Genomic DNA, 17295 nt, shown 5'->3' on the forward strand with positions numbered 1-17295 from the left:
TGATTTGCTTAACTAGTTAGGAAATTGCTGAAACTTGAAATCAGGATTCCTGGATTTTATGTTCTTCTCCCTATCTCATGGTACAAGAACAAGAATGAATTGATCAATAATTTTATGGTCTGAGCTAGGATAAGGACTTGGCTGCAGATTTTCCTGCCAGACTCCAATAAAGAATGGGGTCTCCAAGGTGTACTTGCTCACCCTTCCTTTCTTTGAACTGTCATCCGTGTTCTAACTCCTCACACAGTTATCCCAAGCATCCTGGGCACGGTGATGCCTCTAAACATTGTGACGCATGCCCCACAGATGAGGAGGGCTAAAGGAGCTAGCTCTGTCTGTCTATATACCAAATGAAGCTGTTCTGAGCCCCAGTGGGTAGTGCTATGCAGTTGAAATTTGGGAGTCTGGGTGCACCTGTGTTTATAAAACAAATAGCAGGCTGTTGTACAGCCTAGTTAAACCACAAGAAGCAACTGCGGAGTCCCTTAGAAATGTACCTTCTAATACGAAGATACTGCTACTTATCACTTAGGAAATACACAGCAGTTACTTCTGGAATCACACATGGCAGATTATATAAGACACATTAACTGTTTGGGATTTTTCCATTTATTTGGTATGTTATGAATCAGAACAGGGCTTCATGCCTAAGGATCCTTATTATGTAGGAGGTATTGGCGTGAGTCCTAAAATATTTAATCCAGCGAACTATTCACATCTTAAATATAGCAACTGAAAACAGTGATAAGCTAAAATTGGTCTAGGTATCAGGAGAAAAGAGAAAGTATTTACTTGAATAGATGAACATTTTCCCAACATTTTTTTTTCTTCTTTTTCTTTCTGAGATTAGAAAATAAATAGCTTGGTTTTTAGTGTAGATAGGCTTAATACTGTGAACATATGTAGTTTCTCCCAAGGCATAAATATACTTTATATGGTTGGGATCAGCCAGGCGATCACAATACATTGGACTTAGCTTCCTGGTCAGATAATTAAGAGGTCTGGGATTAAAAGCTCAGAGGAATTGAAGGGTGAGGCCCATGGAACCAGAGGGAGAGGAGGCATTAGCTAGTAAGATGAAGAGCTCTTGTATTTATCATCCTAAAATGTTGTGTGCCAGCTGGTGTAGCTGGAGCCTTGCTGGTATAAGAAACTATTTGTCTTTTTTTTGGGGGGGGGGGAGTTGTGGGCAACATGGTTTCATACTGATTCTTAGTAACATCAATATACCAAAATGCTATTGCTCTTTCAATTTTAATTTTTCATTGCTACTTAAGTCTATCATCAACAAAGAGATTTTAGAAATCCTTGGTAAAAATATAGCTAAATAAGTTCTTATTTGAATGAATAAAAAATATATTTTGAAATAAGTTCAGCTCACTAGTGAAGTCAGAGATAGATAGGTAGGTTTATAGATAGAATGATTTTGGAATATTAAATAATCTCCATGTGGTATCTACATTTTCCTGGACAACACCTGTAATTAGAAGGTTTAAAATTTTATGTTGAATGCAATAAAATGGAAGAGAAAAAAAAAAAAAAAGCAAGTAATGCCCAAAAGTGCAAGAGGTCTCTTAAAAAGTACAATGAAAACACGTGCTAAAGAAGGATGTTACTTAAAGTTTAACATATGAGTAGACTTGATCTCAAAGTTAGGGTACCCACTGGAATGTGCAATCATAAATAGTTACAGCATGGTGGCTGACTTTGAAATGTCTAGCTAGATTCTAATCAAACAGGTGAAACGTACTGCAAGGATCATGGGGATAAAGACTCATATCTAAGAAGCTGTCCTGCATGTACCAAGATGAAGGTGCTAACTCAGGGGTAAGATATCATATGTATTTTTTAAGTTTTTGGAGATAGAGCTAATCTATTATTTTCTATGAGCAAGTCAATATAGTTTGAAGATTTCAGAGTTCTGACTCCAAAGCCAAAATGTCTCCTGTCTCCATTCACAACAAGTTTCTACAATTTACAAACTGTTGTGTCCTTGGACAAGAGACTTAAACATACTGTAGCTCAGTTTACTCATCTGGAAAATGAAAATAGAAGTAAAATTTAGTGTGTATGGCTTTTTGTGTGTGTGTGTGTATGGCTTTTGATAAGACTAAGGGAGATAATATATGTGAAGCAGTTAGAAATGACCTGGCATACAGTTGGCCTTTAATTAATACTATTATTATCACCTTAAAAGTTTGAGTTAATTTTTTCAGCTTGCTTGGCTATGGCTACTACAGTAAGAGTCAAGAGCACATAACTGATCACACAGGGATTGAACATATGAATTTGACCTTATTTGACCAATGCTTTCAGCAACTAAGCTAGGCATACAAACTAGGCCAGAGAAGCTTCACACTGCATCTGTCTAGAATAATGGTTTACAAACTTGTTTTTCAGTACTCTTAAATATTATCAAGGATCCCCAAAGAGCTTTTGAATAAGAGGGTTATAACAATTGCTATTTATCACATAGGAACATAAAACTGAGAATTAAATAATAAATTTATTTTAAAATAATAATACATTATGTAACATAAAGCATTTATCTTATGGAAAATAATGATATTTTCCAAACCAAACAAAAAACGTGAAACAATTAGTATTGTTTTAGAGTTTTACAGTAATGCCTGAAAATAGAAGATATTTAGATTCTCATATTTTCTTCTGCATTCACTCTTTGGCCATATATTATTTTGGTTGAAACATGTGAAGGAAATCCAGTCTCAGAAAGATAACGTAGTTAGAAAAGGAAGGATCTCCTAGGTACTCTGAAAGAGTCTCAGGGATACCCAGGGGTTCTTAGACCACATTTTGAGAGTAGCTAGTCTATAGTAAAAGACTGACTTCTTAGTCTATTGTCAAAGACTGACTTCATGGTACTAAAACCTATTACCTCCTAACAGAATTAACTAGGCAATAGGATTGAGTAAGAAGACAAGGTGTTAATAAATTCAGTGCTGCCATTTTTGCAAAGTACAGACCAGGATTACTCTAATTGCTACCTATTTACTGCTTTTACTGCCAATAAAATGATGGATTCTCCTAACAGTTAAATATATATTTATTGTCTATTCACTACCTTGCTTAAGCCCTCCTTCTAGATAGGCTCTTTCCAAGTGTCCATGTCCGCATACTCCAAATAATCTGACACTGTTACACTTCTCCAGTGGATAATGCTGTCCTCAAAACATCAACTTAATGTTCTTGGAAATGACATGTGAGAAATAAACAACCCATCTCATTGGAAGTGGTGCCACCATATCAGAAAAGATAACATGAAAATTCTTTATAAATAATTTGTCATTATTTTGTAAACACAATTGTAGATATGAATCCTATATTCTGGGAAACTTCTAGCATGGAAATAATAGTCTAATTTTGGTTACTAAAATGAAAAGTTAGCTAGTACCTTTTCCTGTTTAAACTATTTAAATATTTGGAAATATTGTGCTTTATTATAAGACTAATCAGTGACCAGATGGCCAAACATTATTTTAAATCTAGTTTACTAAATATTTTTGACATCTTTTCAGCTATATAATAACATTTTACTTTCAATTTAATTCAAGTAGTCTGAGGATGAGATGCTGAAAATACTCTTTTGAGCAATTACTCTTGATGAGAGGCTACACTCTTCAGAGATAAGGATTTGTTTAAAAATTTTTAACAAATATTTATTGAATGCTCAATATGTGCCAGATTCCGAGGATCACAGATGAGTAAGACAGTTTGTGTTTAAAAAGCTATAGTATTCAAAGTATAATTTATCTTACTGACATAAGGGTTTTCAAAATACAACAGAATAACCACTGAATTATCAAAACATATAAATCAGTCATATAGCAGAGTGATACTGAATTAGAACACAATATAATCAAGAATCCAGGACTAAAATCTGACACATATCCAGATTTTACAAAGCAATTTTTAACATTATCGACTTCTACAATTTTAATGTACTTTTACATTAGTTGCATCATTCACTTGTCACTTGACCAAAGAAAAATGCATTCATTTCCCAACCTTATTATCTGGAAATGAGTATCTATCTTGAATGTCTACATAAATCTGTATTTCACATGAGAGCAAAAAAAAATCCTAAAATCAAATAACTTCTTTACAGATTTTTATGCTTAATAAGTTGTTAATTAGTAACTGTAGATATTTGCCTAATATGCTATGAAATTTGTGTTGGGTAGTCTAATATTTATCAGTAGTCTATGATTTAATTTTTTTCTATGATTTAATTTTTAATAGTAGCCTTTGCAATATATTTTGGGAACATAGTAAAAAATATAAGACATAGATATTTGCATTAGAATAGAGAATTGGCAAAAACACATTTTACTTTGTGACTAAAAATGCCTTAGTATTATAAAGAGAGTGACTGTTAGACAAGACACTTAGATTTTAAATTCTCTTTTGTCTTATAAATGTTGCTTAGGGTTGATTATCTCCCAAATTTATAACTGAGAGGAGGTAGTATCTTCACGCTGTAACAGAGAAGCACACTTACTTGGTAAGTAAATGCCATACTTACTACACAACTAAAAGTTTCCATTTTAAAACAAGAAACTACACAGATAGTCTCAGCAGCAAAAAGATAGGTTTTGCGACTCCTTTCTTCAGTCTGACTATATGAATTTTCCCACTTGCCCTAAGCTTCCTAAAGTGAAAATCATCAACTATAATATTGTAGATTCTCATAACAAATATGTACTTATTAATGAATTATTGAAAATCAGACATATAAAATAGAACCAATCTGAGTTGAAGATGGAGCAAGAAATGATACCAAGAACTTCTATTTGGTATGATAGAGTAACTTTAAAGGATTTAAAAAGAATTCATAGCTATAAAAGATCTTATTAACTGCTTATGAAATGCACACTAAAATTGTATTATATTTGTGCTTTGCTCAATATTGGAATCTAGCTTTTTTAAAAAAAAATCTTGATCATTGTTTAAAAGTTCAAGTTTAAGAGTTAATTTTTCATCCATCATTTATGGCAATACTAGTTCTTTCATAAAGACTTGATTAGCAACCCAGGAGAATTTCTAAAACTGGCAGAGGTATACACACACTCTACCTTTCTAGAAGGTCTGGGCTACAAATTTTCAAAATTACGAGTTTGTAAAATCACTGGAAGTTTCTCCCAAAACACAGACTAAACAATCTTATAGAAAATCTCTAAACAATACTACAGAAATTACAAGCCAAACAGAAGCAGCAGGAGGTATTAATAATCATTTGTGAAAATGTAATTATCTACTATACCCTCTTTGCAAGGATTTTATCCATAGTTCAGCTCATGCAGACAAACTGTTCAGTCTTCCATTCAAGTCAGAGATGAACCAGGAGATGAATAATTCTTATTCATTGTCCAACTAAACCCAGGACAGCAATAGTATATGCTACACTCTATTGTGATGGGACTTCTGTGTAATCTGTGTCGGGTCAGTACCCTTCCAGAGTCACTGCTTAGGGCAGGATAATTTCAAATTCAGTCTGTCATTTTATTACACATTTTTTAAACAGCATGCCCACCAAAACAGAAAATGCTGCACATATGGGCTGAGATCAAATGCTCTCACCATTTAGTTGATATATTCTGACACGAGGCAGAAACAAGATGGTCTGCTTTTATCTGAGCTTTCCTTTTGGATCTTGGATCTTTTTTTGTTGTCGTTTAAGTTAACTCATTAATTCATAAGAGGCCAAAGCTTTTCAAGTACATTCTTTAAGATTTGTTATATTTGCACTTAGTTTGAATCGTCTTAGCAATTAGTATTTTTCAAAGCCAAGTCGCCCTAAGTCATCAGCAAATGTCATTCTGATTATATGTAAAGTGCTCAGTTCCATAACTAATGGAACAGAATGGACATCTGAAATTCAACCTTCAATACATTTCATAATGTTTGATGGGTAAATTGATCATTTTTAGGGTGACATATATGATTTTTAAGACTCACCTGTTAGCATGCTTATATTACTCGTAAATTATCCTTAATGTCTGGAATTCGAGAATATTTACATTTTTATGATGAATCTCAAGTTTAATTTGAAAAGGCCTTTCTCTGAAGCACACAGAATGTTTGCAAAGTCTCACTGAGATTAAAATTTCATAAATGTCTACTGTAGAATACAGCAATATTCAGTAAAGTTAATGAAAGAATATTCTTCAAGAGTTTTCTGAATTGCCTTCTGTAGCAGTATAAAATGACAGATCTTTTCTCAAAACCATTAGAATGTCTTCCTACCTGATATTAGAACTAGCACCAATATCCTCATCTTTATGATGTCTTCTTCTAGGCATTATGACTAACGTATACAAAATGTTCACCTGGTACTCAGGACTTAATCTACTGCATTAATAGCAAAGTACATTTGTGAGTACATGTGTGTTCTCATTAGTAAATAAATTGGTGCTAACTGAAAAGACATAGGTAGAAAGAAGGGATCACATGAAATCTTAGCCTATGCCATAATCAAAATAGCATTTTATGATTCTCCTGGAATCAGATATTTAAAATTTTATACACATAAAGCAAGTATTTACCTCCTTTCTCCATATAGTATCCCTTAAAGGGACAGTGGCTTACTACGTTAAGTCTTTAACATTATTAAATGAGATGATATATTTATATCTATGTGCGATTCTGTTGAAACAAAAATAAAATTACATTCTCCAACTTCCAGATACATCCCATCCCCCATCTACCATTTATGTGAGTTTTGAAAACAAACTTTAACTCCACACTGTCTTCTCCCCACAACTATAAAATTCCATACTCCCCTTGTAATCAAACCAGACAAAGCTGAGTTTTAAAGTTCTCACATTTCTCTTGCAAAAAGTGTGAACATTTAATTAAACCTCACATTCTTGGGTCTACTAGGCCCTTTCTAGAGCCCAAACTGCCCTAAGTCTTTTTGCATTTCACTAAGCATCTTCTTCAGACACGCCTGAGCCCAGCACACTCCAAATTACATCAAAGGCAAAACATACCTAGCTTCCAGATGCGAGCAAAACAGAAAGAAAGGACAGTCCATTGTCCTACACATACTGGACTCGGGCAAGCCGCGGTGCACATAGGCTAGCTTCCTTCCCATCTGGCACCACGCATTTTGTAAAAGACCCCACTATTCAGGCCCGAGCCGCAGTCCTATAAGGAAAATGCATTTCATTCGGAAACTGTAAATGCTTACTTGTTCTGGGAAGCTCTCTCCCTCTTCCACTGCCATTCTCTGTGGCCAAGTATGAAACCTGATAACTCAATTAGTTAACACTTTGGACTGAGCATCGAGTCTAAAAATATCTGCCTTGGGAAACGTCAAGGTTTCCCCTGCCTCCTGGTAAGGAGGTAGGAGCCGGTCAGAAATCTTCTTAACTACTGAACCAGGGAGTGGGGAGGGACAGAGGAGAGCATCGAAGGTGCCGTGGTCCTTACAAATGCTAGAGTAGCTCCCACAATTCCCCACTGACTTACCATATTTGTGGCCTCCAGTCAAGCTCTGTGTATTTAGTCATGATATGTGGAATACCGAAAATAGCAGGGCAATCAGCTGGGAGTGTACCCTAGCTGCTGGGAATCACTCATGAAACCGGCTTTTGTCATTCTGCTTATCAGCACTTTCCTCTGTATGCGGACTACTCTCACATTCCTCCTAAAAACAATACCACCATTTTCTCCTCTGTCTCTGGAATCTAGTCTGGCCTGCCCTTTATGATTTTAATTTCTTTTGCTGCATTAGCTTTACTACTGAATATATGTATGCATGTACAAGCACGCGTGCGTGCACACACACACACACCCCCACCCAAAGTAAAAGCATACTATACTGCCAACGAGAGTTATCTTACAAACTGAATTTCATTTCATCCAAGTGCAAATGCAATGCATCTTTTAAAAAAATATAACACCATATAAAGCCCATGTGTTTGACCAGAAACACAAAGCAAAACAAAATGAAACAAAGCAAAACAAAATGAAACAAAGCAAAACAAAATGAAACAAAACCTCATTGAATGTTTTTAATATTTTTTTTTCAATCTAGGTATTTTCATTCCTACTAATTGAATTCAGATTTTCAGATTTGAGACAGGTAATATTCATGCAACTTTTCACTAGTCTTACATTACACTTGAGTTCAAGAATCAAAGCCCTAAAAAAACCCATCATCATATGTTTTATTTGGAATAGTTCTAATTAATAGCTTCCTCAAACTTGTAAGGGCTGAAGAAGAGTGTCTGTGGGGAACAGAATTCAACTTTTAGAAGGCCAATGTGGAAGTCTATTCATTCAAAATATATTTATAGAGAGCCTACTACATCATTCTAGGTGCTGGGTGAGGTGGGTAAAGAAAGACAATGAACAAAATACAGAAAATACCTGCCTTAGATGAAGCTTATATACCAGCAGAGCTGGATTAGACTATAAGCCATAAATATAATAAATTATTGAGTATGATCAACAGGAGAAGCACTGTGGGAAAAACAGAATAGGGGAGGGGGGATTGTAAGTATGTGTTTAATAAGTACAAAGGTCAACTTAATAATAATGGTAAAAGAATAATAATGTATACAGGGTAGGATTTTATATTAATATGTTGAATCACATGAAATTGTCATTCTTATTATTTTTTTAAAGATTTATTTAAGAGAGAGAGCAGGGGGAGGGGCAGAGGGAGAGGGAGAAAGAGAGAATCTCTAGCAGACTCCCCACTGAGTGCGGCTCCTGACATGAAGTTTGATCCCATGACCCTGAGATTATGACCTGAGCAGAAATCAAGAGTTGGATGCCCAACTGACTGAGCCACCCAGAAACCCTGAGACTGCTATTTTTATAGGTCAAAATCCATGTGTATTTCAGGAATTTCATATGGTTCAATCTAATAATAACATAATCATGGCCATCATTATTATTTAATAATTATTAAGTATTCCAAGTGCAAGGTACTACATTAATTTCTTACATATGTTCTTTTAGTCCTTATGCTATGAAGCAATTTTTCTTCATTTGTGAGGGAGAAACTAGAATTCAGAAAGGTCACTTGCCAAGGCCACCAGTGACTAAATAGTTAACATTCAAACCTAATTCCATATTATTCTAAAGGAAAGGTCACACTGGCAGCAAGTAACAAATACATGTTATCTTGGCTCTCACTGTGTTTTAAACAATATTTTTAGATGCTAACATTTCAAAATTGATTAATTTCACATCAAAATCTAGAGTTCTTGTTTTTAAAAAAAAAATAATGCAAGGATCTGGCAACTCTGGGCTCATGCTAGCACTGGGCCAAGTTTCAGGTGTTGAGAGATGGCTTTTCACCTCAGACCCCAGCGTTTCCTACTTTCTGACCTTGGTTTGCTTCCCTCTGTGGGTGCCAAGCTACCCAGAGATCTGAATTTGGATCTTTGCCCTAAAACCTGTGCTTCCGATCACAGCACTGGTGATTCCCAAGGGATTGTGACATCCTGGGGTCGGGGGGTGGAGGGCAACATGACACCCAAGGGAGGTTAATGGTCTGGGAAGGGATCATGGCTCTGAAATGCCTGGGGGAATTCATTCACTGCTCACTATACATCTCTTCCTCCCACCCATGATCATTCATGTATATAGTCAGCCACACACAGGGTGGGCACCTGACATGCTGGAAAATATGCACCTGTGAGAAAAACCAGGAAAACCATCACCTTCTCACTCTGTGCCTATTTCTGGATGGACACACAGTGATGTGGAGCAAAGGTCATCTCTGGAACGTAGCAAGGCTGATCTGCCTGTGACACACAAGATGGGTGCAGGACAGAGTTGGAAGAAGAAAGGTCTCACCTGCTGATGCTGATGGTGAGGTTGGCAAAAAGAAATCCTCACCATTCCCAAACCAAGCATTGTTCAGATGAGGGCAAACTCCATCAAATTCCAGGCCACATCCCCAAGCACAGCTCTTTCCTCTGGAGCTGCAGACATATTATGATAATACTTGTATTTCTTGTTCTCTTCCAGGCTGTCCTTTACATCTGCATTAACACATCTGATTCATCAGAATGCTGGGGGCCTACAAGTCCATGCTTGTGAGGCTGTCCCCTGGATGCTACAAGCAGCCCTAGTGTCTGCAATAGAAATCACAGAGCAAGGCATCTGGCTTCAGGCAAGGCATCCAAGGTCCCAGTCCCCCCAGACTTGTCCAGAAGGAACTCATGTTGGTGTTTAATCATGCCAACTGGCAAAGCACTATTCCTCACATGTAATTTAGACCTCTCCCACCAATTTCTTCATTTTCTATCTTCATTGAGAAGACAGCCTTCCAAAAATTCCAAACTGTTACTGAGGTATCCTCTCTCCTCTGATTTTGTCTTCCCTAGGATAAATAATCCCAACTGGTTGAACCTTTCTGTGGAGCTCTTCAGAGAAAAAGCGCTCTATAATTATACTAAGTAAGAAAAGTAAAAATTCTCATAATCGTGTCTTTCAAGCTACCCCCTGGCCAAGACGTTTTGTTTCCCAAACTACTGCTGCTCATTTCACAGATACTGCAGCTGCAAAAAGAGAAGCGAGGATGGAGCTCACATCCCCAAATGGTGAGTGCAGGCTGATATGGGAAGCTGGTAGAGCCTGAATTGGGATCTGGTGGGTCTGCTGAAAATACTAAATGCTCCACAGGGGGTTATGAGCCATATCTTTGACCACATCTTATAAGAACAATTGTGCCCTACCTTAAGGAAACTCAATATTTAAAAATATATTTTGACACAAAAGATAAACAGTAAATTGCAAAATCTCTGAGATCATTTAATCAAACCTCATCATTTTAAAGGTAGAGAAATGGAAGGCCAAGAGAAGTTCTGTGACGGCACGCTGTGAATCAAAGATGTTCCAGTGCCTAGAATTCACGATGGGATTCCTATAACAAGCATAAAGACTTAGGGTGTTTCCATGGGGATTCAATTCGCAAAATGAGATTTAACTTCTGATCTCCAGGTGCAGTTATACTGCTCTACAAAGGCAATGCATGGGAAGAATGATGATAGGAGCTTCACTTCTAGTATTTCCATTTAGGGGCTCAGAGCAGAGCCTGGTAATACTTTTCTGGATGGATCTTTAAAGTACAGAACAGCTGAAAAGTTATGGTCTTTTCCACTAATCCAGGCTCCCGACTAGGAATGGAGGGGTGAACCCTCCATGAAGCCACCCTGAGTCATGAGTCACCCGGCTGGGACTGCCTCTCAAAGTTCTCTCTGTGAGCAGAGGATGAAGTCTGGGTGAGCAGCATGGAGGAGGCTGCTCACTCTGGGTGAGATCCTCCACGCAGCTCTCTGAGTACACTGGTCCATGAATGCTCATTTGCTGCTTGCATCTTTGTGTCCCCAACCTTTAACCAAGAGCTCCACTCAGAATGTACATGACAGATGTTTCAGGAAAGTGGGGGAGAGGCAGAGAGGAATGGAGGAGAGATTGGTGGCATCTGCATATCCCGTGGATTTCAGAGATCATCTCTAGTGTCAGAACCATTTCGAGCAAGGGGAAGAAGGTTTTTGTGGCTGTGCTGGAAGTTCCTGGGACTCTGCGGCTTCACAGATCCTTTCAAGATACAGCAAATGTCTGGAGAGTGGCCTTTTCCCACATGTCCATCCTGAAAGTGGGCCTCCCACCTACCAGCTTCTTCATTGTGAAGCTGGGTTTGTCTTGAGGTAAGGGTTCCTCAAGCTGCAACCTGAAGACCCAGACTGGCCTGCTATTTGTTTTTGTATGACTTTTGAATTAAAACTGACTTTTAAATTTTGGTTGAAGTAAATTAAAAGGATAATAGTATTCCATGACATGTGGAGATCATAGGCAATTCAAATGTTACTGTTCACAAATAAAGTTTTATTAGGATATGTGGGAGACTGTATGGCCATAAAGCCTAAAATACTCACTATCTGTCCATTTTCAGAAAAAAAAAAAAAAAAACATTTTTTTGCTTACCCCTGAACTAGAGCCAGGGGTTTGGAAGTTATATCCTTATGATGCATTTTTCTTAAGTAGGCTCCATGCCCAATATGGGGCTTGAACTCACAACCTTGAGATCAAGAAAGAGTTGGATGTTCAACTGACTGAGCCACCAAGGTGCCCTCCTATGATGCAATTTTGAAAGTTAGGGGAGAATCCGAAGTACCAACCATGCTGTCTGATCTTTGAGACTGGAAAATAGCAGAAACTCCCTAAAACCCAGTAGGATGCATTCACCCATTAGCTTTATGTAACAAAAAAAAAGCAGTATCAAAAAAAAAAATAGCAATATCCTTTTGAGCAATAATTTAAAATATTAATATTATTCTCTATCCTCTATGTGTATCACAAAATATTAAGCACTGCAACCTAGGTCCTGTAATAATTTTCTCTGTTCAATACTGAACAAAAACATACAATGTTTTAGAAAAGAAAATAAACAGGATAACAGCATTTACATCATTGATATGACTCCTGCTAACTTGTAGTAACAAAGTACGCTCTCTCTTTTCCTTGTTTTCTCCTTCTTTCAAGCTGAGACCATGACATAGGCATTGTTCACAGGGAACACATGGAAAAAGTAACTCATTGAGCCTGTAAGAGGGCAAATGATCTAATCTACAAGGGAGCTTTTAAACAGCAAAGTAATCTGGATTGGCTGTATTCAACATTTTCCATATCTTCATCAGGGCACATTCTACCCTCCTTTATGGGCAGAGAAACAGACAAGATAAAGGACAAAAGAAAAGCTGAAAGTCCCAGATTAGACAGGAGACCCTTGACTTTGGAGGGAGCCTGGTTTTGGATGGCTCCTGTGGGGCCCTGGGGTCATGAACGCAACATGGGTGGAGAGGCGGCAGAGCAGTCAAAGAAGTGGTTCCACCTCCCTTTCTCTCCATGGGTTCCCAGGGCCTCAAACCTCCACCATCCAAAATCCAGGGGTATGTGATTTGGCCAGAGCACACAACAGCCACCTCGGGGTTACTTTTACTAAAATAGGGATTCTGTGGTGGGGATGATCAATTCAGCAACCCTTCAGGAGACTTGCTTTATCCCTAATAAAAAGGATACAAATTCCTACAAATTCTTCTTGTACTTGATGTCTGGGGGAACTTCTACCTCCCACTCAACTCACAGCTTCCTACCCTTATCCACCCATCCCTCACTGCTCAACCCTGCTCCTGCCCTCCCTCAAAACCTCGGGTTCCAGGAGAAATGATATGGATGGACTCAACATACCTTCCCCTCCTTCCTTTGGCAAATGATTCTATATGCAAATGAAGCCAGTAGAATAAAAAAGGGGTCCCCCAAGCAAAGATACATGAGAACAAATAATGTATGGTAACACATTGCCACCAGTCCTTCACGTACATGCCTTCCCAATGCCTGCATACTTCACAGTGAACAGATTCTAAGAAGTGCTGTTCATTAACAAAGGCACCCTAGTTTTATGAGTCCAAGTTGCATTAGGAAAGCCAGGTTATTTCTGGACTTCCAAGGCTGTGTTCAGTGTAGTCTGAAGAAACAGAACAGCAAGATATTTCTGCATTGTGTCATATGCTGTTTAATACATAAACATGAAGCTTGCAAAATTCAAAACTGATTATGAAATGATCACTTTTTTTCCTCCCTTTTTCTGAAAGGCTCCAGGGAGTGTAAATATCCTTAGTTAAATGAAATTGACTGTGTTTCTGCTGTCGTGCATAGTCAAGGCTTCAGATTTGGAAAACATAATGAACTCTGGGGGCTTTGACTAGCCTGAGAACAACACCTTTGAAGATGATGAACTTACAGCTGTGCATTCTCAATATTGACACACCACTCCAGTCGCACATCCATAAATTGTATCATCTATACACGTTTCCAAAAATGAGTTTGAAGGTCGGAATAACTTGCATAGGTAGTTTCCTTTGCCTTTTGAACACTAACACACTCTGTTTGATGCTTAAAAGGAAAGGGAAAACAGAAATAGACCAACTCTTTAAAATATTCTCTATTTGAACCATTAGCAAAGAAAGTAAGGAAGAGAGGAATTGGACTTAGGTCTGCAAAATCAATCACCTGACAGGCCAGCCCTTAGCTGTTGTTTAAATTGTGTTTTATCAGGCAGAAATCAGTGTGCCCAACTTCTTTAAAAATGTTTGAGTCTAGAGTCAAAATGCACGTGCGCACACATACAGATGCACACAATGATTTAAGTTTCTAGGAATCTTCCAGTGGTTATTCAACTCTAATTGCAATGCTCTCATTCTGGGTCTGATTTATGGATGCCAGATTAATATTCACAAGTGAAAGGAAGGAGCTAAGATGCTTTTTCCAGGAACGGCTTTTGCAATAAACCAGCACACATGCGCATGAGTGCACACACACACATATATTATAGGAGACATGTTAAATGTGGATAATCCTTTAAAGAAAATTGGGAGAAACACTAACTGTATTCCAGAAAATTGTTCCTTGGAAGAAATTATGCATGATTTGGATATATTGGGGAGAAGAGTAAATAATAGTTTAATGCATTCATCAATGAAAGTGCAGTAGACAGAGCGCTATTTAGTAAATCACTATGACAAGTTATTAAGAAGAAATCGTGCAGAGGACCAGAAAAGAAAGAGGGGAAACTGGATTAAAAAATCAGAGAGAGAGACAAACCATGTGAGAGTCTTAACTCTGGGAAACAAACTAAGGGTCTCTGAAGGTGAGGTGGGTGGATGGATGGGGTAACTGGATGATGGGCATTAAGGAGGCCACATGATGGGATAAGCACTGGGTATTACACAAAACTGACTAATTATTGAAAACTACATCTGAAACTAATGATGTACTATATGTTGGCTAATTTAATTTAAATTTTATTTTATTTTATTTTTTAATTTTTTTAATTTTTTATTTTTATTTATTTTTTTTTTTATTTATGATAGTCACAGAGAGAGAGAGAGAGGCAGAGACACAGGCGGAGGGAGAAGCAGGCTCCATGCACCGGGAGCCTGATGTGGGATTCGATCCCGGGTCTCCAGGATCGCGCCCTGGGCCAAAGGCAGGCGCCAAACCGCTGCGCCACCCAGGGATCCCCAAATTTTAAAACCCCCAAAACAAAAACAAACGAAAAGAAGCAACTGTAGACTCAGGCTCCCCAGTGCCTACCCCAGACAGACTTGGAGCCTCATTGCTTTCACGGAGTGGAGTCCCAGATCCCGACACAAGTAATACCCAATGTCTGAAACGTGTGTAAGTGATAGAATTATTGAAGCTAACTCCTTTCTGCTGAAAGTATTCTTCCCCTAGGAATCCAAAAAGGAGGTAGGGCTACATATCTTCTCACATCATTCTCTCTGCAGTATCGTTTTCTTCAACTCCAGACCTCAAAAGATCAAGTGGAGAGAGTTACATGATGGTCCACTGCTCTGTAGAGACGACTGGCATATGTCATGTGCTTTGTTCTGAGGGGTGAGAACACTTCATGACTCCAGCCCGCATTCCAACCACCTTTAATCTCTCAGGCAGCTGAGGTTGAAGGGGGCTGGGAAGCAACAGTTATCAGAGATGGGAATAAGCATGCCTCCTCTCATCAAAGTGCCAGACTTGGTGGAGAAAGGCCATCTTGTGGTGGTGGTGGTTTAATTACAAAGACTTGCGGAAACATCCCTGCTTCTTTATCTCCTAAGCCAGATGGAGGTCTGTTGGCTACTGGCTCAGAAGCAACATGCAGTCAAAACAGCACATGGGTGAACTGGGAAGAAAGGGAAGATCATTCGTCCTCACATGTGCACAGTTCAAGAAGCATCTGGACAAGAACGCACCCCTTCAAACCTCCTAGGCTATGAGACACGCCTCTTCTGAATATTCCTAAATCAAATCACATTAATTGTAACTCTAATTTGCCACATCATTTAACTAAAATATCAACTAAGCAACTGGGTGATCCAGAAGACAAAAAGGAGACCAGTCCAATTCCCTTTAAGTAAATGATACTCTAGTTGGGGGAAAAGAAAACTTATGTGTATAAAATAATTTTTAAAAATCTATACCTAAACAAATTCTCTCATATCACCTATTACCTCTCTCTGCTCCTCCCAGTTTATGCTCCAGCCATACAGGTATCCTTTATACTCCTCCCAATGCTAATTTTATTCCTGCCCAAGGGCCTTTCCACTTTGTTTCCTCTGTCTGAATGCTCCTTTCTGCCAGGCTTTCCATGGCTAGTTCCTTCTTGTCAATGAGGCCAAAAAATAAATAGCATCTGCTCAGATGGGGCCTTTTCTGGGCACTCAATCTAACATAGGTCCCAAATAACCCCAATGTCACCATTATTTTTGATGTCACACTATTTGACAAATTTCTGATTTGCTAGCTCCTGGTTTGTTTCTTCCTTCCCTCAACTCCCACATAATTTTACCTTGGTAAAAGCACCGCTGTGTCTTTCTTGTTTACTGATAGAATAAGACCAGGAATGCAGTAGATGCTCAATAAATATTTTCAAATGAACAAGAGTAAGCACATTGCAGAGTCTGTAGGCAGAAATGAAAAAGGGCAGGCTTAAACTGGCTTTTGAGGGTATTTAAAATTGCTAAAGGAAGATGAGCATATCCTGGGCTGAGGGAAATAGTCAAGTAAATAAAATTCTGGAAGCATCCTCCATGGGGACAGCCTCAGGGAAGCTGGAGAGGAAAGCTAACAATTACAGAGCTGTTATTCTAAGCCCAGTATTGGGTTAAGTGCCCTGCATTTCAGAGTTGGAAAGAATAAATCTCTTTAGCCATATAAAGAACCTTAAACGATGGTGCCTGGCACAGGGCTTGGCACAGAGAAAGCCCTCAAGAAAGGTTGTTGAATGTTGAGAGTGTCTACTCTCTATTAGTATATTTACTAATAGTCCAGAAAGGCAGGAGTGTTGGGTGCTCTGCTTCGGCACCGAATGGACCAACGTGGGAAAAGTGGGCAGGCACCATACCCTCCTGACCTTGTCAAATCTCAGCAATGCAGCTGTGGTCTCCATGTGGCAAACAAGGACTCTAAGGGCTGGAAGGGGTCTCAGACAAGGGGATCCAATTTTCTTGAGGAAACAAACTCCTACCAGAAAAATGACTTGTCCAAAGTCACAAAGCTTATTAGCGATTTCTACATCTTCCTTCATTAAAGCCCTCACGCGGGCTTAAAAACAATTTTTAAATATTCTGATTGCCAACATTCCTAAATAAAGAGATTTCACGCAGAAAGCCATATTTCTGCCTCTTCTTAAAAAAAAAAATCAGATGCTTTGGCAAAACTAGCCCCTCATTTCCATGTGGCAACAACTGGTTG

At 38.3% G+C, this 17295-nt stretch overlaps 1 protein-coding gene across 21 annotated transcripts in view; it reads right to left on the reverse strand.

Moving 5' to 3' along the window:
- The window catches only part of ANK3 (ankyrin 3), a 661480-nt gene that overhangs the window by 235407 nt on the left and 408778 nt on the right, over positions 1-17295 (reverse strand). For 2 of the 21 annotated variants that reach the window (XM_072756078.1, XM_072756075.1), the window contains exon 1: positions 7211-7471. The exons of the other annotated variants lie outside the window; for them this stretch is intronic. In XM_072756078.1, the coding sequence (XP_072612179.1) occupies positions 7211-7246 (36 nt within the window). In that variant the 5' untranslated portion in view covers positions 7247-7471. Of the gene's footprint in view, positions 1-7210; positions 7472-17295 lie in introns of those variants that run through there. 21 annotated transcript variants of the gene reach the window in all.

The sequence above is a fragment of the Vulpes vulpes genome, chromosome 4 (genome assembly GCF_048418805.1).
Source record: "Vulpes vulpes isolate BD-2025 chromosome 4, VulVul3, whole genome shotgun sequence".
In the NCBI taxonomy this organism is placed as follows: domain Eukaryota; kingdom Metazoa; phylum Chordata; class Mammalia; order Carnivora; family Canidae; genus Vulpes; species Vulpes vulpes.